Here is a 24068-nt window from a genome sequence, read left to right on the forward strand (position 1 = left end):
CTTACTGCATACCTCAAAAGTCTTAAGGAATACATACTGCGGCACCAGGGTGGCTCAGTTGGTTGGGTGTCCCACTCTTGGTTTCAGCTCATGATCTCAGAGTCGTGATACTGGCCGTATCAGGCTCTACGCTGAATGTGCAGCCTGCTTGGGATATGCCTCCCCCTCTCCCTCTGCCCCTCCCCACTATCGAGCACACTCATGTACTCTCTTTCTCTCTCTCTCTTTCAAAAATAATAAATAAATCTTGGGTGCCTGGGTGGCTCAGTCAGTTAGGTGTCTGCTTTCAGCTCAGGTCACGATCCCAGGGTTCAGGGATCAAGTTCAGCAGAGGGCTCCCTGCTCAGCAGGGAGTCTGCTTCTCCCTCTGCCCCTCCCCCCACTCATGCTCGCATGCACTCCCTCCCTCTCTTGCAAATTAAATAAAATCTTTCAAATAAAATAAAATAATAAATCTTTTTTAAAAAGATTATTATTGCCATCCCCATTTATACAGAAGCATGGACAAAATATCCCTCAAAATAAACAAGCAAACAATGTATGAGTTGGCTCAACCCCTCAAAATTCTGTGCTATAGCTTGTAGCAAAACTTCTAGACACACACACAAAAAGAAAAACCAATGGGCAAAAATTAAGTATATGTACCTAAATGCCAACTAATGGAAAAAAGTCCATTTCTACGAAACTGTCTATGACTACTTTTGCACTACGATGGCAGTACTGTATAGTCATAACACAAGCAAGGCAGAAAATATTGACTACCTAGCCCTTAAGAGAAAAAGTTTTCTAACCCTTTTTAAAAATAAATAAAATAGGGGCGCCTGGGTGGCACAGCGGTTAAGCGTCTGCCTTCAGCTCAGGGCGTGATCCCAGCGTTATGGGATCGAGCCCCACATCAGGCTCCTCTGCTGTGAGCCTGCTTCTTCCTCTCCCACTCCCCCTGCTTGTGTTCCCTCTCTCGCTGGCTGTCTCTATCTCTGTCAAATAAATAAATAAAATCTTTAAAAAAAAATAAAAATAAAAATAAAAAAATAAAAATAAATAAAATAAAGATTTTATTCATTTATTTGACAGAAAGAGAGCACAAGCAGAGGAAGCAGCAGGCAGAGGGGTAGGGAAAAGCAGGTTCCCAACTGAGCAGGAAGCCTGATGCAGAGCTTGATCCCGGGACCCTGGGGCATAACCACAGCCAAAGGCAGACGCTTAGCATACTGAGGCACATAGGCACACCTGTTCCAACACGTTTTAAAAGGTTCACTCAGTAAGAGTGATAATTCTCCCTCAACTACAGATTTAACTTAATTCCCATCAAAATTCTAACAATGTTGTGGGTTTTTTTTTTAATTTACTTTTTTTAGTAATCTCTACACCAAACATGGGGCTCAAACTCACAACCTGGAGATCAAGAGCCACACATTCCTCTGAGCCAGTCAGGTGCCCCTCTAATAAGGTTTTATTGTCTAAAACCTGACTAGCTGACTCCAAATTGACATGGGGAGCAAATAGTCAACAACAGTCAGGATACTCCTCCAAAAGGAAACAAAACCAAAAAACCGAGACACAGGACGTACCTCACCAGTATCAAGGATTATAACACTAGGGGTGCCTGGGTGGCACAGCAGTTAAGCGTCTGCCTTCCGCTCAGGGCGTGATCCTGGTGTTATGGGATCGAGCCCCACGTCAGGCTCCTCTGCTAGGAGCCTGCTTCTTCCTCTCCCACTCCCCCTGCTTCTGTTCCCTCTCTCACTGGCTGTCTCTATCTCTGTCGAATAAATAAATAAAATCTTTAAAAAAAAAAAAAAGGATTATAACACTACAGTAATTACAAGAGAACAACAACGGTAAAGGGAAAGAAAAACTGGCCAATGGGTCAAACAAGAAGCCCAGAAAGAGACCCACACATACAGATATAATTCCTAATAGAGATGGCAGTACATGTGATGAGAAAAGGTAAACTTTTAAAGAAGTCAGGTTGAGGGTTGCCCAGGTAGCTCAGTTGTTAAGCATCTGCCTTCTCCTCAGGTCATGATTCCAGGGGCCCCGCCTACTCCCCCTGCTTATATCCCCCCCGCTGCCGCCAAATAAATAAATAAAATTAAAAAAAAAAAAAAGTGAGGTTGAAAGAAGTGGTTGATTATACTTTTTTTTTTAATTTATTTTTTATCAGACCATACATTAAAAAGACAATTTTAGGGGCACCTGGCTGGCTCAGCCAAAGGAGTACGCAACTCTTGATCTCAGGGTTTTGAGTTTGAGCGTGACCTTGGGTATAGAGATTATTTAAAAATTAAATTAAATTAAATTTTAAAAAGCCAATTTACAAGTCAGTTGTGACTGACTTGTAACTGGCTAAGTCAGTTAGGAATCTGACTTCAGCTGAGGTCATGATCTCAGGGTCCTGGGATGGAGTCCCACATTGGGCTCCACACTAAGTGGGGAGTCTGCCCTCTGCCCCTCCCCCCACTTGTACTTGCTCTCTCTCAAATTAAAAAAAATTTTTAAAAAAAAGGCAATTTAGGGGCACCTGTGTGGCTCAGTCAGAAGGGTATGTGACTCTTGATGTGAGGGTTCTGAGTTCGAGTCCCCCTTGGTATAACAATCTGGTATTATCTAATAAAGGTAAACATGTATAGGGGCACCTGGGTGGCTCAGTCGTTGGGCGTCTGCCTTTGGCTCGGCATGATCCCGACGTTCTGGGATGGAGCCCCACATCAGGCTCCTCTGCTGGGAGCCTGCTTCTCCCTCTCCCATTCCCCCTGCTTGTGTTCCCTCTCTCACTGGCTGTCTCTCTGTCAAATAAATAAATAAAATCTTTAAAAAAAAAAAAAAGGTAAACATGTATATACCCTATGATTTAGTAATTCCACTTCTTGGCATATCCCCTTTCCAAGATATATATACCTCTACCACATCTGTACTAAAAAACATGTAACTAGTATGCTCAAGGCAACAAACCAAACACCGTTTTCAATATATTCCTACCAAGGAATGCTATAAAGCTATAAAGCAATGAAAATGGATAATAGCCATATACATGTTGATTGAGTCTCAATAACATACTCTATGGGAAATTGAGAAAGAAAACACACTGAAGGGGCGCCTGGGTGGCACAGCGGTTAAGCATCTGCCTTCAGCTCAGGGCGTGACCCCGGTGTTATGGGATCGAGCCCCACATCAGGCTCCTCCACTATGAGCCTGCTTCTTCCTCTCCCACTCCCCCTGCTTGTGTTCCCTCTCTCACTGGCTGTCTCTCTCTCTGTCAAATAAATAAATAAAATATTTAAAAAAAAAAAAAAAAGAAAACACACTGAGGAATATACATACTACGGTTACATTGCTTTAATATTCAAGAAAACAATATATCATAAACTTTTATTTGTAAAAAGGTGTTAAAATTATAAGGAAAAGCAAGGAAAGAATAAACTCAAAATTCTGAATAGGGGTTCACTTTACCTAATTCACAAGTTGGGTACTGGGAAGTAGCAGACCATGAGTTTCAAAAGATAATGATTTTTTTCTTTCTGAATATTTTTTTTGTTCTTCATATTTATATATTTTGTAAATATTGATCATTGATTATACACTTCCTCACATAAAATCTCTTAAGTCAATACATGTTACAATCAGCAATATCTAAGATTAAGTACTCTATTCTGTATACTCAATATTTAATAAAAATTTAAAGTAATGTATACTTGAAGAACAGTGAATGAGAAAAGAACAATCTGCCCTAATTAACAAACATGCAAAATTAAAATACAAAGTTTCATGATCATTTTTATTTCTGGCCTAGTGACCCAGAAGTATTAAGGCAAATAATTCAAATAGGATAGATCACACTAACAAGCCCTTAAGTTTTTAACAAAGTCCATTTAAAATATTCCAAAAATGGGGCGCCTGGGTGGCACAGTGGTTAAGCGTCTGCCTTCGGCTCAGGGCGTGATCCCAATGTTATGGGATCGAGTCCCACATCGGGCTCCACCACTGTGAGCCTGCTTCTTCCTCTCCCACTCCCCCTGCTTGTGTTCCCTCTCTCGCTGGCTATCTTTATCTCTGTCGAATAAATAAAATCTTTAAAAAAAAAAAATTCCAAAACAGGTTACAGATTTCTAGAATTGTATTTCCAGTGCTTTTAATATATTACTTTCCTTTAAATACAACAGTACTTATATACAATTCATATTTTAGTTTACTCTCTATTTTTTCCTAAACTTAACTTGCCTTCCTAATCATAATATCATAAACAAGATCAGAAATTTACTGTTTTCTTTCATTACTCAGTAGCTACCAATACAAGATACATTTGACAAGTGTGTTGAAATGACATGCTATAGAAGCTGGTAACTTTTAGAAATTAAGAATGACCTGAGAAAGAACAAATCATAGCACAGCCAATGACTCCAAAAAGAACAATAAATAGAATTCTATTTTCTAGAACAATCAGTTATAGAGACCTCAAAGCAAGCATTCATATGGTGTGGAACAATGTTCCCCTATTTATAAATCTTATACATCTCAGGCTAATGAAATGACACTATACCAGCATTTCTAGATATCTTTTCCACCTCTTAAAACAGAGGAGACTAACTGAAATTCAGTATATGAATTCAGGCATCCAAAAGGAAAATTATGTTTCTGAAAACTATTTTAGCTAGAAAAGGTCTGACAAGATTTTTCTAAGTTAGCTAACCTAATTTTATTTACTTATTTTCTCAAGAGGTCCTCTGTTAACTGGAATGCTAGATAAAGTCCACAGACATATTACTACACTGCCTTTCACATAAACTATAATAGCAAATAACCAATTAACCAGAATATCTCACATGCCAAATATGCTGATTTAAAACTTAGTATATTTGGGTTTTTTTTTTTTTTAACATTTACTATTTGAGAGAGAAAGTGCGTGCACATGTGCATGGCGGGGGGGGGCGGGAGAGGGAGAGCATCTCAAGCAGACTCCCCACAACCCTCAGATCATGACCTGAGCCAAAATCAAGAGTCAGACACTTAACCGACTGAGCCACCCAGGTGCCCCAAAACTTGCTGTATTTGACTCTGCCTCTAAGTCAGTATCAGTACACATTTTGATTCTTTTTTCTGAGTTTAACCATTTTGATATTTTGCTGGTTTGGGTTTATTGTTTTGGTTGTGTTACATGGAACAAGGTTAACTGTTTTGCCATGATTATTTTTAGAGCTTTCTCTGAGTTTAGTGTTCTCCAATATGAATAAATACATATGAACAAATACACTTTTTAACTATAAAGTACCAACACATGTTAAAACATATTAGTATTTCTGGGACACCTCGGTGGCTCAGTCAGTTAAGCATTTACCTTCAGCTCAGGTCACAATCTCAGGGTCCTGGGATCAAGACCTCAACGGGCTCCTTGCTCAGCAAGGAGCCTGCTTCTCCCTCTGCCTCCATCTCCCCCTGCTTGTGCTCTTACAAATAAATAAAATATTTAATTTATATATATATATATAGTTCTGAAATAAAGGGATTACTTGATTATTTCTAAAATCACCTCTGAGCACTATTTAATTCTATCTTAAGTATCTAAAGTTAAACATCCAATCAAAATCTGAGTGGTGTTCCCAGAGTAAAACTTAAAAAAAAAAAAAAAGTCGTTTTTAGTTTACTTACAGATTTCCAAACAGTTGCTATTCTACTGAATTATGTGAACCTTTTCTCATTCATCTTTTGAACTACTTATTCCTGTATGCTCTCATTTATGAAAATAAACTAGGTACATTAACAAAATGACAATTTCTTCTTACAGGAGTGCCATCTGGTGATAAAAATCTGCATGTACAGAAATAAACTTAAGCTAAACTGAATGGATGCTAAGATTGAATTTTTTGACTTACCAAAAAAAGACTTTAAATCTTAACAGCCTTGCTATTACAGCCAAACATTTGATATAATGTACCTGAATCCTCATTTGTCAATCAAGAAAACCATATACTTTTTTTATGTTTCAAACTATTACAATTTTACTAATTCAGTGCCTCAGTATAAACATTAAGACATTATATCTCCATTCCAATCATCAATACTCAATCTACATTCGATGTATGTGATTAGGCTATAAATAATGTCCCCAGTTCCATGGCTGAACCAGAATTATATTGCTTTGTGAAACATGAAAAGCACATTGCTTACTTTATGTTTACATACTGTTGTTTGAAAATAACCATTTTTCTCTTTTAATTAAGGTTTACTACTCCGGGTTATATATATATATATATAAACTGTTACTACAGAAGACTTTTGGCATAAACATTACAAATTCAATCTTTCCAAAAACTTAAAAGAAAAAAATGATGGAACCAGCGCATGCTTCTAAGGATGCTTAAACAAATTCGTATTTCTATGAATATGGCAATCGACACTAACACTGAAATGTCAGAATGGCTGTATTCTTGTTCATAAAAAAAGTCTGAGGCGCCTGGGTGGCTCAGTCGGTTAAGTGTCCAACTGTTTTGGGTTTTTTTTTCTTTAAGATTTTACTTACTTATTATGTCTGAGAGAGAGAGAGCATGCAAAGGCAGGGAAAACAGCGGGCAGAGGGAGAAGCAGGCTTTCCACTGAGCAAGGAGCCCAATGTGGGACTCAATCCCAGGACCCTGGGATCATGACCCAAGCCAAAGGCAGACACTTAACTGACTAACCCACCCACACGACCCAAGCGCCCAACTCTTGATTTCAGCTCAGGTCATGATCTCAGGGTCCTGAGACTGAGCCCTGCATCAGGCTCTGTGCTCAGTAGGGAGTCTGCTTGAGATTCTCTCTCTCCCCCTTGACCCCTCCCCTGCTTGCTCACACTCTCCAATAAATAAATCTTTAAAAAAAGTCTTGTGCTGTCTCTGACAAATAAATAAAATCTTTTTAAAATAAAAAATAAATAAAAATAAAGTCTTGGGGCACCTGGCTGGCTCAGTCGGTAGAGCACGCTACTCTTGATCTCAGGGTCATGAGTTCAACACCACATTGGGTATAACTTACTTCTGAAAATGCAAATTTAAAAAAATCTTATTTAATGCTTCAGATGTCCAGCAAAAAACCTCCAAAGATAAAACTGGGAGTTTACAGAGCAAGCACAGAGGGAAAGAAAAGTACTACTAAAATCCCATAAAATCCCATGGAGAAACAGAGCCCAGGGGGCACACCTGGGTGGCTCAGTCGGTCGGGCATCTGCCTTCAGCTCAGGTCATGATCCCAGGGTCCTGGGATTGAGCCTGGAGTTGGGCTCCCTCCTCAGCAGAGGAGTCTGCTTCTCCCTCTCCCCTGCTTGTGCACACACAATCTCTTCTCTCTCTCTCTCAAATAATAAAATCGTTTTTAAAAGAGGAAAAAAGAGGCCAGAAAATATATTAACAGGATGTTATGATTCAACAAACTTTCTTATACTCACTTTATATAAAACTTCTGGAGACAGTGAATTCACAAATCAAAATAAAAGCAAAGTTATCAAAATAATGATCACCACCCTTAAAAACTGTTACCACCAATGAATTACAAAATGAATAAGGCAAGGAAACTAGACTATAAAAAGCCAGAACTTTAACATACTGTCACATGGGGAAATTCTATGCCCTTTCTTCTGGACACAGAGTTATGTGTAGTAAATAGGAATGCTTCTGCAATAAGCACCCAGTTGCCAGACCAAAGGAATCCAGTTTACACTTGTGTTCCATCCCCTCTACCACTCTCCACCCACAAGAACTACTACCCTCAAACAGGTTCCAAGAGAATTCTTAGAATAGAAACAGACAAGGGCAAGAGATTCTAAAAATAATCCAGTAGAAGCTCAAACATACATCTCTCAGGTTCTTGAAGTGAAGGAAACACCAGGTTATTTCAATCTATCCAATAGAATTTTAAAACCCTTATTTACTTTGCTTCATCCCAAGTAAATTAAAGATGGGATAGATTAACAGCAGGTACGAACTGCTACATGTTTAACCTCTATAAAAACACTGCCAGAAAAATACCATATAAAGCTTCCTAGATTATCTCAAGTGTAGGAAGAGTCTAAATTACTTGTTATATAAGGAAAGTAAGCCAGGAGAACAAACTAACTTGATTAAACTACAGACTTCCTCTGTAGAACGGATATTTTTAGAAAATGCTTTATTAACTGCTATTTTTTTCAAGGACTTTTTTAAAAGATAAGGTACCTCAGTGAAACAGTGGCATTTTAAAGTGATTCTAGAGTTTAGAATGAACTGAAAATGGTTAACAACAGCCACTTGCACTTCCACTGAAGCTTAAATAATACCACAAATTCATCCTAAAAGGACTCTTAACTTTAAGCCAAAAAAAGGGGGGGTGAGTGGGTGGGTAGAAAATTATCCAAAAACCATGTAATATCATACCCTAAAAGAAGAAGGGGAGAAAAAAAAAAAGAAAAAAAAAAGAAAAGAAAAGCAAGGGCACATTTGATCATTCTAAAAAATTACAGAACACTTTTTGATAACGTACTGAGAACTATGAAGATTTTGCTGAAAGCAAAAAGTGCTTTATTTAAGATAGTATTATCAACTGTCAGCAATGGAAGACAGCTCTAAAACCAGAAGGCTCACACAATGGCCTGGGGTATCTCATCTACTGCAAAAAAAAAAAAAAAAAAAAAAAATCTACATTCCAGAAACAGCAAGATGAATGTCTCTTTTTCAAAGACAACATGAATTAGTCAGCTAAGGGCTCAACCACTAAATTTGTGTTCAAGAATCAAGTCCCGGGGCGCCTGGGTGGCACAGCGGTTAAGCGTCTGCCTTCGGCTCAGGGCGTGATCCCGGCGTTATGGGATCGAGCCCCACGTCAGGCTCCTCTGCTATGAGCCTGCTTCTTCCTCTCCCACTCCCCCTGCTTGTGTTCCCTCTCTCACTGGCTGTCTCTATCTCTGTCGAATAAATAAATAAAATCTTTAAAAAAAAAAAAAAAAAAGAATCAAGTCCCCATCAAGGACGTTCAGAGATGCTGTTCACTCAGTCCTGAGACCAGTGGTGGCTGGGACTATCTTAGATGGCAAGAACAGGGGTCCTTCATCTATATGAAAATTTGATTCATTCACTCATCCTCAAAAGCCCAAAAACCTTTAAGTAAAATAGTAACAGCAGCAAACACATACTGTTTACTATGTGCCAGATATTACTGAAGTGCTTTATATATGCAGTATTAAGTCATTAACCTTCCCAACGACACTGAGGTACATACTAATTATTACTCCCATTTTACAGACAGGAAACAGAGAAAACACAGATTCACAGCTAGCCAGTGGTAAAGCCAAGATTCAAACCCAGGCCATCTAACTCCACACTCTGTGCTCTTAATCACGACGCTGTGCTGCAAAGCTAATCTTTCAATTGTAGATATATAAGACTCCAACTCAGCTTCCTCTTCTTTAAAGCACTGTAACTACTGTCAGCATCACCTACTACCTCATATGTGATATGACAGATCTGGTTCTGGGTCAGTATCTCACCTATCTTCCCAGCTTTCAGATACCCACAGGTGCTCCCTTGGCTCTGTATTGTTAACGTTTTTGTTATCAGTTCTGTTTCATTATTTGTATTTAACTTCCAATTTGTGTTCTTGCTTTTCTTACTAAGAAAATACCCATTGAGGGGCGCCTGGGTGGCACAGCGGTTAAGCGTCTGCCTTCGGCTCAGGGCGTGATCCCGGCGTTATAGGATCGAGCCCCACATCAGGCTCCTCTACTATGAGCCTGCTTCTTCCTCTCCCACTCCCCCTGCTTGTGTTCCCTCTCTCGCTGGCTGTCTCTATCTCTGTCAAATAAATAAATAAAATCTTAAAAAAAAAAAAAAAAAAAGAAAATTACCCATTGGGGTGCCTAGGTGGCTCAGTCAGTTAAGTGTCCGACTCCTGATCTCAGCCCAAGTCTTGACCACAGGGTTGTGAGTTCAAGCCCAGCGCTGGCTCCATGCTGGGTGTGGAGCCTACTTAAAAAGAAAAGAAAAGAAAAGAAAGGAAAAGACCCATTAAACAAAAAGAGAAAATACCTATTCTAAACTTTTTCTCACAAAGGAAATTCATTTATTCACTCCTATAAGAATAGAACTAGTTTATATTGAGAACTTCAAGGGGATGCCTGGATGGCTCATTCAGGAGAGCACGGGACTCTTGATTTCAGGGTCCTGAGTTTGAGCCCCATGTTGGATGTAGCTACTACTTGAAAAAAAAACAAAACAGTAATAAACTTTAAAAATGTATTTTGGGGTGCCCGGCTCATTCAGTCAGTAGAGCATGTGACTCTTGAACTTAGGGTTGTGAGTTCAAGCCCTACGTTGGGTGTAGAGATCCTTTAAAAAAAAAAAAAAAAAAAAGAATTTCGAATGATTTGGGAGGCCCAGAACAGCCAACAAAAGGAACTCTACATCCCCAACCCAGGAGACAGCAAGGCAGGCTAGGATGCCAACACTCTAGTATAAGACCCAACTCCACGCAACTAAACTGCTTGTGCCCTACAAGCCAGGAGCTGACCAAGCTGATACTTTTACTCTCCACAGCTGCTGAGGGCAGGGTCAAGCCTCAAGCAGCTGGTGAACAAGGTTAACTCCCCTACACCCAAGCTCCACTGAAAGAGGAGCGCAACATTATCTGCTATTCTGTGCATATAATCTGCCCATGGAAAAGATAAGTGCTTGTGAACTCTGAACACCACAGCACATCAAAAATTATTTAAGTCATATTTCCTCTTTCAGGTTACCTAAGGTCAGGGAGGAAAAAGTAATTTTATCTATCTCTGCTTCCATATAGCTATCCCATTCCTATGCTGCTTATTTCTTGGCTCTAAACCCTGTCTTTTAGCCAGAACCCTGCTCAGCAGCTACGTTATTACTATCCCTTGAAAAGTCTCTGATTGGGGTGCCTGGGTGGCTCAGTCAGTTGAATGGCTGCATTTGGCTCGGGTCATGATCCCTGAGTCCTGAGATCAAGCCTTACATCAGGCTCCCTGCTCAGTGGGGTCTGCTTCTCCCTCTGCTCCTCACCCCACTCTTGTCCTCTCACTCACTCACTATTAAAAAAAAAAAAAAAGAAGAGCCTCTGATTATTCATGACCAGTCTTAACCTTTTTTTTTAAGATTTTATTTATTTATTTGACAGAGAGAGAGACAGCCAGCGAGAGAGGGAACACAAGGAGGGGGCGTGGGAGAGGAAGAAGCAGGCTCCCAGCAGAGGAGCCTGATGTGGGGCTCGATCCCATAACACCGGGATCATGCCCTGAGCCGAAGGCAGATGCCTAACGACTAGCCACCCAGGCGCCCCTAACCCCTTCTTTTAATAGCCCTTTGTGCTATACTACATAGGATCTCACAAGACCTATTAGGTTATAAGAATAGTATACTCTTAAAAAAAAAAAATACTATACTCTTAATTTACATTACATTCAAACAAGCACCCCACAAATACCAAGATGATACCTTCCTTTAGAGGGTTACTACTCCACAGCCAAGGGAGAAAAGGGTCTATTTATAAAGTAAAAAATTTTTTAATTATAAGAGTGTAACCAGATTAAAATGGAATTTCTATAAATCATCCCTTTACCAGGACAAAATATTAATAATGCCTTCCTCAAAAATCCAGTAGTAATTCTTATTTAACAGAGATACATACAAAATCACTATTATCTTGCTCTACTTATATCAGATTCTGTCCACCTTATGTATTATTCTCTGGTCTTCCCCCTACACACACACACACACACACACACACACACACACACACACACACACACACCAGTTTGTACCTTACCCACATATACAAGGGCACACCTACAGTCAGCTTTCTGCTTTCAATTTCCATTTCTGAAAACTTCCAAGTTCCTCATAGGCTCTAGCAACAAGGAATTACTGGATGCTATTACCTCTTACCATTTCTGATCCTGTAGTTGCACAGTGCCCCTGAAGAACCAGGGGAATGGCAAAACAAGTTAAGGAGGAGCCCAGAAAAACTGCAACTCCATGGAACACTAGAAAGTCTCAACTCAGGTTTGCCAGTATACTCATTAGCTAAATATGCCATTCTACCCATGTCCAAATGTTAACAGGAGTATCTCCAGAAGCATGAGCAATTTCTCATTATCAAAGAAAGTTTAAGAATCTTGAATACTGGATTACTATTCTTCACCATCCCTGGCTGCACCGTATAATCACTCGGGCAACTTCTAAAAAATGAAATCAAATAAATAAAAAATTAAAATTAAAGAAAGCAAGCAAGCAAGAAACCAGGTCCTATTAAAATCAGAGCCACTCAAAACAGGACCCAGATATCAATATCTCTTTTATTTTTATTTTTTTAAAGATTTTATTTTTATTTATTTGACAGAGATAGAGACAGCCAGCGAGAGAGGAAACACAAGCAGGGGGAGTGGGAGAGGAAGAAGCAGGCTCATAGCAGAGGAGCCTGATGTGGGGCTCGATCCCATAACGCCGGGATCACACCCTGAGCCGAAGGCAGACGCCTAACCACTGTGCCACCCAGGCGCCCCTCAATATTCTCTTTTAAAGTTCTCCCAGTAGTTCCTAGAAAGTTAGAGTTACCATATGACCAAGCAATTCCACTTCTAGGTACATACCCAAGAGAACTGAAAACATATGTTTGCCCAGAAATATGCACACGAATGTTCACAGCAGCATTATGACAAAAAGCAGAAACAACCCAAATGCCCATTAACTGATGAATAAACAAAATGAGGTGTAACCATACAATATAGTATTATTCAAGTACTAAAAGGAAGAGAGTTATGGAGTGTCAGCCTGGTTCAGTCAATGGAGCATGCAATTCCTGATCTTATGGTCATGGATTCAAGCCCCAAAGTGGGTGCAGAGCCCACTTTAAAAATGAAATTAAGGGGAGTCTGGGTGGCTCAATTGGTTAAGCATCTGCCTTCCGCTCAGGTCATAATCTCAGGGTCCTGGGATCAAGTCCCACATCCAGCTCCTTGCTCAGCAGGTAGCCTGCTTCTTCCTCTCCCTCTGCTGCCCTTCTTGTGCTCTGTCAAATAAATAAATAAAATCTTTAAAAAATAAAATAAATAAAGGAATAAAGTTCCAATACATGCAATAACATGGACGAACTTTGAAAAAAGGGTGACAGAAAAAGACCAGAGAGAGAGAATTTTTCCATTTAAATGTCATGTCCAGAATAGGCAAATCCAGAGACAAAAGTAAATTAGTGATTACCAGGGGTTAGGAGCAGGGAAGAATAAGCAGTGATTGTTAATGGGTATGGGTTTCTTTTTGGGGTGAGGAAAATGTTCTAGAAAGAGATGCTTGCACAACCTCATAAATATACTAAAAAACCATTGAACTATAAAGGATGAATTTTATGGTATATGACTTTTATCTCAATTAAAAAACATTTTTTTCAGGGGTGCCTGGCTGGCTCACTCGGTAGAATATGTGACTCTTGATCTCAGAGTTGTGAATTCAAACCCTGAATCTTAAAAAAAAAACAAAAAACAGATGCCTGGGTGGCTCAGTCAGTTAAGTGTCTGCCTTCAGCTCAGGTCATGATCGCAGGGTCCTGGAATGGAGTCCCCACATTGGGTACCCTGCACAGCAGGGAGCCTGCTTCTCCCTCTCCCTCTGCTGCTCCCCCTGCTTGTGCTCACTCCATCTCTGTCAAATAAATAAAATCTTAAAAAAAAACTTTTCAGGCGTGCCTGGCTGGCTCACTCAGGAGAACATTCAACTATTGATCTCAGGATTTGAGTTCGAGCCCCACATTGGGTTATACAGATTACTTAAAAATAGGGGCACCTGGGTGGCTCAGACGGTTGAGCCACTGACTTCAGCTCGGGTCATGATCCCAGAATCCTGGGATCGAGTTCCCACATCTGGCTCCCTGCTCTGTGGAGAGCCTGCTTCTCCCTCTCCCTCTGCCTCTGCCTACCTCTCCCCCTGCTTGTGCTCTCTCTCTCTCTGTCAAATAAGTAAAATCTTTTTAAAAATTTAAAAACAAAAAGAGATTACTTAAAAATAAAATCTTAAAAAAAAAAAAAAAACCTTGGGGCACCTGGGTGGCTCAGTCGGTTAAATGTCTGCCTTGGGCTCAGGTCCTAGGATCAGGCTCCCTGCTCAGTGGGGTGTCTGCTTCTCCCTCTCCCCCTTCCCCTTGTTTGTGCTCTCTCTCACATTCTCTCTCTCTCAAATAAATCAATCTTAAAAAAAATCTTTCCAAGCTTATAATGTGCAACTGGGATGTCAAACTACTACTCTGGGAATTAGTGGTCCTCAAAGTGTGATGTTAAGACAAGAGGAACATCACAAATGCAAATTCTCAAGATCATCCCAGACTTACAAAATCAGAAATTATGTTTAGAAAGACAAGTTTGTGTGTTTTATTCTTTTAAGCAATCTCTACCCTCAATGCGGGGCTCAAACCCATGACCCTGAGATCAAGAGTCCCACACTCCACTGAATGATTCAGCCACGTGCCCCAGACTGGGCTCCCTGCTCAGTGGGGAGTCTGCTTGTCTCTGTGCCCCACCACACTCCCCCCTCAGCTTGTGCATGCACACACGCACGCATTCTCAAAATGAATAAAACCTTAAAAGTAAATAAAAACTAAAAACTACTAAATCTAGCTAATAGTCTAGTGAGTATACTTTCAGCGTTTTCTATTTGTTTTGCATCACTGTCATCCAGTAGAAATGGCTGTATCATGTTTTTATCACAGAACACTGAGATATAAACAACTATGTAAAACCAAGACAGCCTTGTAATTATAGCACCTCAATTATCCTGTTTAGCTGCAGAATCCAGTATTATCGGACTATGAAAGAAAACTCGTTAGGGGCCAGGATGGTTTTGGTTCCAACATTTTGATACAAATGCCTTCTAAAATGTAACACATACTTCCTGTCCTTGAGAAATACAGTACGACAAACATGATTTAACTTCTGATTGTGCATGAGTTATTGTAACCATGTGATCAGTAATGTGGGAAATTAGTCTGAATTTATTCTTTTTGTTTTTCGTTTTGTTTTTTAAGTAAACTCTATGCTCAACATCAGGCTCAAACTCATGACCTAAGATCAAGAGTCACACGCTTTACCAACCGAGCCAGCCAGGCGCCCCAGTCTGAATCCATTCTAACTCCAGGATATACCTAGGAACTTGCTTTCCTAAATAAATCAATTCCTATCATTGTCTTGTCTGTCCTTGGCCTCTTTCTCTAAAGTGGCACCATTTATGTATCTGCACTTCTGGGCAGCATAGTATGGCTACTTATCAAAATTAGTTTTTTTTTTTTTTCCAGAAATAGTTTTTGAACCCAAGGACAATGCAATGTTTCAAACTGTCATTCATTTTAAAATCATCTGCACTGTGGCACCGGCGTGGCTCAGTCAGTTAAGCATCCGACTCTTGATTTTTGCTCAGGTTGTGATTTCGGCATTTTGACACTGAGCCCCGTGTGGGGCTCCATGCTGAGCGTGGAGTCTGCTTGATATTCTCTCACTCTCCTCTCATGCTAAATAAATAAATAAATAAATCCTTTAAAAATTTTTTAAAAAATAAATCACCTGCATTATTTAACTCACTGGTGGGTTTTATTGGGGAAGGGGGGCTTTCCACCAAGCTCTTGAGTAGTTTAAGCCCTCAAATCTTGATTTTCAGCAGTTTGCATAGTGACTTCTAGCACAGCTCGAGTGATTGAGACAACCTTACCCACCTGCGAGCATCCACTTATGTCAGCATGCATTTTATCAGGGAGGGAGGAAAGGAAGGAAAGAAAGAAGGCCTACTTCCTGAGTATTAACCCAAAAATGGTAATAAATTGTCAAGTGAATGCTCCCATCTCAAATTCTCCTGCCCTAACCCTACTTTAATGTGGCTCTTTCCCAACCATGTTCAGCTGCATTAGTCTCACCTATCCTCTCTGGAGAGAATCAAGTCTCAAGAGTCATTAGAACAGGACAGACTTAATAACAACAATAGTTTAGTCTGTAATAAAGACAGACGTGTTTGTTTTTTATTTTTAGTAGGCTTCATGCCCAACATGGGGCTTGAACTCACATGTTCTACCAACTGAGCCAACCGGGCACCCCAAGACAGACACGCTTTCATAAATTTTTTGTCTTCACACCCTCAGTCCCATTCTCCCATTCCACTCCAACTCCACATCCAACAGAACAAGATTAACTGCTCACTAGTGGCTCTGTCCCAAGGCCTTCCAAGGGAAAGGGTATGCAGGACAGCTGCCTTCTCCTTTTGGCTTATTTCCTCTTCATAAGACCCAGTCAGAAAGGGGTAGAAAGGTGTCAAACCATAGGCTAACTGACCTCACCATCCTTGGGGACAGGAGTTCAATAAGCCAAATGTTTCTTTTAATCAAGTCATATTGACCACAACCAGTCACAAAAATCAAGAATCTTTTATTCTTGATACTCTAAGCCAAAACATTACCTAAACTGTCAGTTTAACTCATTCCTTATTTTCAAGCACAGAAAAACCGTAACAATGGTCAATGCAGGAAAATCTCCAAACTCCAAGCTGTGAAAGGAACTTCAAGAAATCCCGTATCTAACAATACTCAAAAATGCTACCTAGTTCAATTCATAATCACTTGAAAGTTTTAGTTCATATCTCACATTAATTTATTGTTTTGGTTTTGAATAAAGTGGCATCTCTACTAACCATTCTCATATAGTAAATTAGATATTACGCTAAAAATGATTACATCCCAACCATACTTTCACAGGAGTCAAAACTTTACAGATCTCCAATTCTTACTGAAGACAGATGAGCAAGAATATTTCAAGTTATTCTCATTTTTCACATCTCTGTATGAACCATTTAAACATCTAACACTCAATATACAAATATTTCACAACTGATTTATAAAAGTTCAGTGTATCCATTATTAAACCATTCCAAGGAAGCTATATCATCTCTAGCTATTACTGTAAGCCAAAAATATAAATACTGATTTTTAAGTACTTCAGACCCACAGTTTTTCATTACAGTTCTCCAACCTTCCTCATGAATCCAGGATATAGTCTGACTTGTTTGTCTTACAAAAAAAAAAAAAAACATGTAGGGGTGCCTGGGTGGCTCAGACAGTTAAACATCTGCCTTCAGCTCAGGTCATGGTCCTAGGGTCCCAGGAATGAGACCCGCATCAGGCTCTCCTGCTGAGTGGGAAGTCTGCTTCTCCCTCTCCCTCTGCCTGCTGGTCCCCCTGGCTTGTGCTCACGCTCTCTGTCAAATAAATAAAATCTTTTTAAAAATAAATAAATAAAATGTATTTGTTTTATTCTAATGGCAACTTTATTACCATTTCACTCATGCCAAAAGCAACTTTTCTAAAAATGTCAGTTACCTAAAGAATGTATCTATCAAAATATAGTCATGCAATCCATTCAAATGTTAACACACACACCTGTCAGTTATACACCAGGCTCAGTTTTCATTTAAATACCAAATATGAAATTCCTTAATAAGGAAATCTCCTACCACTACTATTGAGAAAATATACCCTATCCTTTTCCTTCTCGCAAGCGTGTGTATAAAAACCTGTGCAACTTGGGGCGCCTGGGTAGCATCTGCCTTCGGCTCAGGGCGTGGTCGGGATCGAGTCCCACATCGGGCTCCTCCGCTGGGACCCTGCTTCTTCCTCTCCCACTCCCCCTGCTGTGTTCTCTCTCTCACTGACTGTCTCTGTGTCACATAAATAAATAAAATCTTAAAAAAAAAAAACACCTGCGCAACTATTCTCTATATCCACATTAATCTCAAAAACAAAGGCTTAGAAAAATTACCATCCAAGCACTCTGGGAAACAGCAGGTTGTATCTTGTAAGCAATGACTATTTAAGCTGTATATCTCAAAAAGATTACACTCACTGCCTTCACTTCCTCACTAAACATCTCCTTAACTTTTAGTCTGGCTTCCCTCACCCTCTCACTCCAACAGTAGGAAAAATGCTATTCCCCAGGTTACTACTGACCTCCACCTAACTGTCAAATCTTTTTTCTTTTCTCTTCTTTCACCTGTCTCTGGCATTCAACACATTTCATAATTTTATTCCTTTGGTTTCTCAAATCTTTTTTCTTTTCTCTTCTTTCACCTGTCTCTGGCATTCAACACATTTTGTAATTTTATTCCTTTGGTTTCTCAGACACCATGCCATCCTGGTTCTCTTTTTCTCAAATCCTCAGCCACATCACCTCCTTCTCCCAGCCCTGACTTGTAAAATTGTTCAATTCTTCAGCACATCTCCCTTCCCACAAAAATTTTATGCTCTATTGGCATCAATAATTATCTCCAACTTCAAAGCAAAAGTGAAAGACCTTGTGTTTCTCCAAAGATTCAGCAAATATCTAACTGCCTACTAGGTATTTACACCTATAATGGAATTCATTCAAAATCACCTTCATTTGAAGACTTGCAAAATTTTCCAAGTGATCAATATTTTTCAGTGTTCCAGGGCTCAAAACCTTTAAACCATTCTTTTAATGCCACCATTTCTTCTTATACCCATTTAAGTCACAGAAGATTTAAGACCCTGGGTGGCTCAGTTGGTTGGGCATCTGCCTTCGGCTCAGGTCATGATCCCAGGGTCCTGGGAACAAGCCCCACACTGGGCTCCCTGCTCAGCGGGGAGTCTGCTTCTCCCTCTGCGGCTCCCCCTGCTGTGTGTGTGTGTGTGTGTGTGTGTGTGTGTGTGTGTGTGCGTGCGCACGCACGCACCCACAAGCGCTGTTACATAAAAAAAATCTTAAAAAAAAAAAAAAAAGATTTAAGACCTTATATCTATGCCTTCCTTTACAATTCTGTCTGCCATCAACTCAGCGTAAGTACCTGAATTAAAGGTCACTGAATTTAAAGCCTCGTTGCCTTCTAGGAATAAGTTACGTAGCCCTTGTCCAGTACTACTTTTAATATGTCAGCGTCACATACATAACCCATCAACTACATATATTATCAACTATATTATCAGTAATTGCCTCCTCTCTGGTTCATGGAAACTTCATGCCCTCATTTACTTGCCTGAACTACCGTAACTGTGAAACTGATTGCAAAGTGGCCTGTTTAATCTTTCAGAATACTGCTAAAATCCATCACCACCTGGTTACAAAACAACTCCTTGATAAAATACAAACTCTTGGGGCGCCTGGGTGGCTCAGATAGTTAAGCGTCTGCCTTCAGCTCAGGTCATGATCTCCAGGTCCTGGGACTGAGCCCCATGTCAGGCTCCCAGCTCAGCAGAGTCTGCTTCTCCCTCTCCCTCTGCTCTCCCCCACCCCATGCTCGCTCTCTCTGTAGCTGTCTTAAATGAATATAAAAAATCTTAAAAACAGAACAAATAAAAACCTCTTTATTCTTTTCTGATTCCTACACTTTGGTCAAAATGGCCTTGCCATTCTCCCAAATTGCACCAATTTTTTTGCCTCCACCTTCCACAGGCATGTTTTCTCAACAGCATACTGAACATACCCCCATTTTCTTATTTTCTGTCCCTTAACATAAACAGCAATTACTCTCTACTTGATGTCCATAACTCCAGGGCATTTTAGAGCATTTTAGGCCCTACTTAACAGCAGCTTGAGTCCCTTAAGTGTAATTTTCATATAATTTTATAGCTTTCCTCTGACTCTGTTCTCACAGTGTGCTATCAATTGCCACTTCTCAGTGCTGTGTGCCTGACCTCCTCACAGAATGCACCTAAATTGGCAGAGGACTTAGAGAACAGCTCACCATGACGATTAAAACAGCTAGTAAAATCAGAATGAAAAACTGAAGCAAAGGCAGCACTTCTTTCAAACCACAGAAATCAGGTCCAATTAAAGGTCTGACTAAACCCCAACATATAAAATAGTTAAAGCAGGGCTCCTGGCTGGCTCGGTCAGTACAGTATATAACTCTTGATCTTGGGGTTGTGAGTTCAAGTCCCATGCTAGGCATAGAGCTTACATAATTAACTAATTAGATAAACAGATAAAAACAGATAAAAGTGAAATGGGGCCTAGTGGAACCAAGCACTGGAGTTCAAGGGTACCACCTGCATCTCCGTCCCTTCATTTCCCCTCCAGTACAAACCCCCAGGTTTATGTACTACAAATGTGGACATTGTTTGACTTATCACCTAGCACTTGGCTATACTCCCAGAGAGCAGTATTTCAGACAGGTAAAGTAGTCCAGTACAGTGATTAAGAACACAGGTTTGGAGTGGGGAGTGAAGAACAACAGTTTGGAAGTCACACAGACCTGCATTCTACAAATTACTAGATTAGGTAACCCTGACCCAGTACTTTACTCTTTCTCAAGCCTGGGAGGAGCACCAAACAAAATAATGTACCTCAAATGCTTAGTCTAGGTCCTAACAGCTACCATAAGTACTAGTGACTATAGTATTAATGTTCACTGACTTTTGTTTCTGACTTAATTTCAAAATACTGCCTATTTATTCAAACAATTTAAGTAACTTTACTGAGGTATAGCGAATACTATAAAGTTCACCCTAAGTGTAAAATTCAATGATTTTTACTGTTTACCAATTATACAACTATTACTGCAGGCTAACTGCACTCCAATAAAATCCTTTGTGACATTGGTCATTTCTTTGTCCCACACATGGCTGGAATGTCAAGAGTATTTAAACTGGTTCATGGTACGCTAGCTATATCCCATTACAGCTGCGATCTTTTGATAAAGTGAAATAAGCATTAAAACAATTAAATAGAGTGCCTGGGTGGCTCAGATCATGATCTCACAGTCCTGGGATCGAGGCCTGCATCCAGCTCTCTGCTTGGCAGAGTCTGCTTCTCCCTCTCACTTTCCCTCTATGTTCTGCCCCCCACTCAAATAAATAAACAAAATATTTAAGAAATAAAAAACAGGTACCAGGGTGGGAAGGATGGAAAAAAATAATTAATTAATTAATTAAATAAATAACAAATAGCTCAAACTTTCTTAAAAAAAACAAACACAACCTCTTCTGTGGTAATAAAACAATAAAAGGCCTCTATTAACAAGATTTTTATTCTTGTAATCACCATCTGGACTGTTTTGTAATATACAGGGGTATTTTCCCACCATTACCTTAGCACTCCCAATCACAAGGAATTAAAAAGATACTAAATAACCTGAAGTACCTAAGAATTTTCAAGAGGTCATATGGTCTCCGGCAACTCAAAGAAGTGTTTCACTAAGTAATCGATACACGAGGAAACTTCTCATCAAAATAAAATGAGCCCCAGATTGGGGAAAAACTGAGAGATTCAATAAGCTACAATTAAAAGCTGACCCAAAGAAAATAATGTAACTTAGAGTAACTTGGAGTGCCTGGCTGGCTTAGAGGAATACGCAACTCTTGATCTCAAGAGTCCTGAGTTCAAGCCCCACGTTGGGCATAGACCTCACTTGTAAGTAAATAGAATAGAAGAGAAAAACTTAGTTTCTCTTTGAGGTACCTGGCTGGCTCAGTCTGTACAACATGCGACTCTTGATCTCAGTCGTGAGTTCAAACCCAATGCTGGGTGTAGAGATTACTTAAAAAACAAAAAATAAATAGTGGTACCTGGGTGACTCAGTCGGTTAAGCAGCTGCCTTCGGCTCAGATCATGATCTCAGGGTCCTGCAACTGGGCCCCACGTCAGGCTCCCTGCCCAGCAGAGAGTCTTCTTTTCCCTCTCCCTCTGCTCTTCCCCCTGCTCATGCACTTTTTCTCTCTCAAATAAAAAAATCTTTTAATAAATAAATAAAATAAGAGTTTCTCTTTTACTAGCTGCTACAAATAAACTACCAATTATGGCCAAACAAAAGATACAATAATATAGTAATCAAAATAATAGCAAATTCTAATAAAACTGAACTATGGACACAAAATTGTTTGTGTTTAAAGGAGGCTCCACTCCCAGCATGGAGCCCAGTGTGGGGCTTGAACACACAACACTGAGATCAAGATCTGAGATGAAATCAAAAGTTGGACACTTAACTGACCAAGCCACCCTGGTTCCCCTTTTTCTTTATTTTTCAAAGATTTTATTTACTTTAGAGAGAGCAAGCCTGGGGGTGGGGGGGGCGGGGACAACAAAGTTGGAGAGAGAGAGGGAGAGAGAATCTGGGGCAGACTCCATGCTGAGAGCACAGAGACCAACGTGGAGCTTGACCTCATGACCCTGAGATGACAACGTGAGCTGAAACCCAGAGTCAGGCACTTAACCGACTGCACCACCCAGGTGCTCCTCAAAATTTTATCTTAAAGTAATCTCTACACCCAGCGCGAGGCTTGAAGTCACAACCCAAGATCAAGAGAGGAACGCTCCACTGACTAAATCAGCCAGGTGCCCCTAAAATTCAAAGTGTTTCAACAAAAGAAACAACTATATGGGGCGCCTGGGTGGCTCAGTCGTTAAGCCTCTGCCTTCGGCTCAGGGCGTGATCCCGGGACCCTGGGATCTAGCCCCACATCCGGCTCCGTCCTGGGAGCCTGCTTCTTCCTGTCCCACTCCCCCAGCTTGTGTACCTTCTCTCGCTGGCTGTTTCTCTCTCTGTCAAATAGATAGATAGATAGATAGATAGATAGATAGATAGATAGATAGATAGATAGATGGATGATAGATAAATCTTAAAAAAAAAAGAAAGAAAAAAGAAAAGAAAAGAAACAATTATAACTTCAAGAATTTGGCCATTATTGATCCTATGAGAACACAGGAAAAGTAAGGCTCAGTCTTCCACTGGTTCAAGGAAGCCTCCCCAATATCCAAACTCAACTGAAAGTGCTTTCCTCTGTTGCTCCCACAAGGATTCTGACTCCTAAATGCACTGTCTACTTCTGTCTTCCCATCAGAATGTAAGCACCTAGAGAACAGGGACAGTGCATTAACAACCTGTATCAATAGCACTTAACAGCTGCTAAAAAGTAGCAACATTAAAGCTTTGTTCAGGGGCACATCTACTTAGGAGCAATCATTAATAACAACAACAAACTATTATTTAGGCCTATCGAGGTTAACCCACACTCTAAGCATTTCACAGAAATAAAACACCATGAGAATTTACTTTCCAGGGCGCCTGGGTGGCTCAGTCGTTAAGCATCTGCTTTCAGCTCAGGTCATGATCCAGGGGTCCTGGGATCTGAGCCTGGCAGCGGGCTCCCTGCTCAGCGGGGAGTCTGCTTCTCCCTTCACCCTTCCCCCTGCTTGTGATCTCTCTCTCACTTAAATACATAAAATTAAAAAAAAAAAAAAAGAATTTACTTTCTAAAGTTTTTTATCTATGTAATAGTTTACCCTTATTCCCACACATCAAAAAGACTTCCCATTATTTTTTCAAAACCTGGAGTCTGCATAAGATTAACAAGATACACAGAATATTTTTAGTCTTTCTAACAGCCAAGAAAGTCACAAATATTCTACGATAAACTGCAATTTACTTAACAGTAGCAAGAATTATCTAAACTAAATAACAGCAGTAGTTATCTTACTTACCAGATAATATGACTGCCAATTATGCCTGATAAATGACAAAATAATCACTTAAATGGATTATCATTCAATATTATACTTCACTGTCAATACATAAATAGGGTAAAGCAGAAACTCTAATTGCACAGTAACAAAAGTCACAAAAGACATTTTGTGAACTGGGAAATATCAATATTAATTTTTATCAAATATTATTGATACTACTAATTATATATACATTATTTAATAATTATTCACTTTCCTAGGTAGGATTAGGTGACTGTTTATTATTATCTCTTAGTTTTAAGAGAAGCCCTTCCTTGGGATCCCTCCTACATTGCTGGTGGGAATGCAAGTTGGTACAGCCACTCTGGAAAACAGTGTGGAGGTCCCTTAAAATTAAAAATTGAACTACCCTATGACCCAGCCATTGCACTACTGGGTGTTTACCCCAAAGATACAGACGTAGTAAAGAGAAGGGCCATATGCACCCCAATGTTCATAGCTGCATTGTCCACAATAGCCAAATCATGGAAGGAGCCGAGATGCCCTTCAACAGATGACTGGATTAAGAAGCTGTGGTCCATATATACAATGGAATATTACTCAGCTATCAGAAAGAACG

General features: G+C 40.0%; 1 protein-coding gene across 9 annotated transcripts in view; it reads right to left on the minus strand.

Annotated features, from left to right (window-relative positions):
- UBAP2 (ubiquitin associated protein 2) overlaps positions 1 to 24068 on the minus strand; it is a 126963-nt gene that overhangs the window by 94783 nt on the left and 8112 nt on the right. For 2 of the 9 annotated variants that reach the window (XM_034664027.1, XM_034664024.1), the window contains exon 1: positions 9848 to 9907. The exons of the other annotated variants lie outside the window; for them this stretch is intronic. In XM_034664027.1, the coding sequence (XP_034519918.1) occupies positions 9848 to 9851 (4 nt within the window). In that variant the 5' untranslated portion in view covers positions 9852 to 9907. Of the gene's footprint in view, positions 1 to 9847; positions 9908 to 24068 lie in introns of those variants that run through there. 9 annotated transcript variants of the gene reach the window in all.

This window comes from Ailuropoda melanoleuca, chromosome 7 (assembly GCF_002007445.2).
Source record: "Ailuropoda melanoleuca isolate Jingjing chromosome 7, ASM200744v2, whole genome shotgun sequence".
Taxonomy (NCBI): Eukaryota; Metazoa; Chordata; class Mammalia; order Carnivora; family Ursidae; genus Ailuropoda; species Ailuropoda melanoleuca.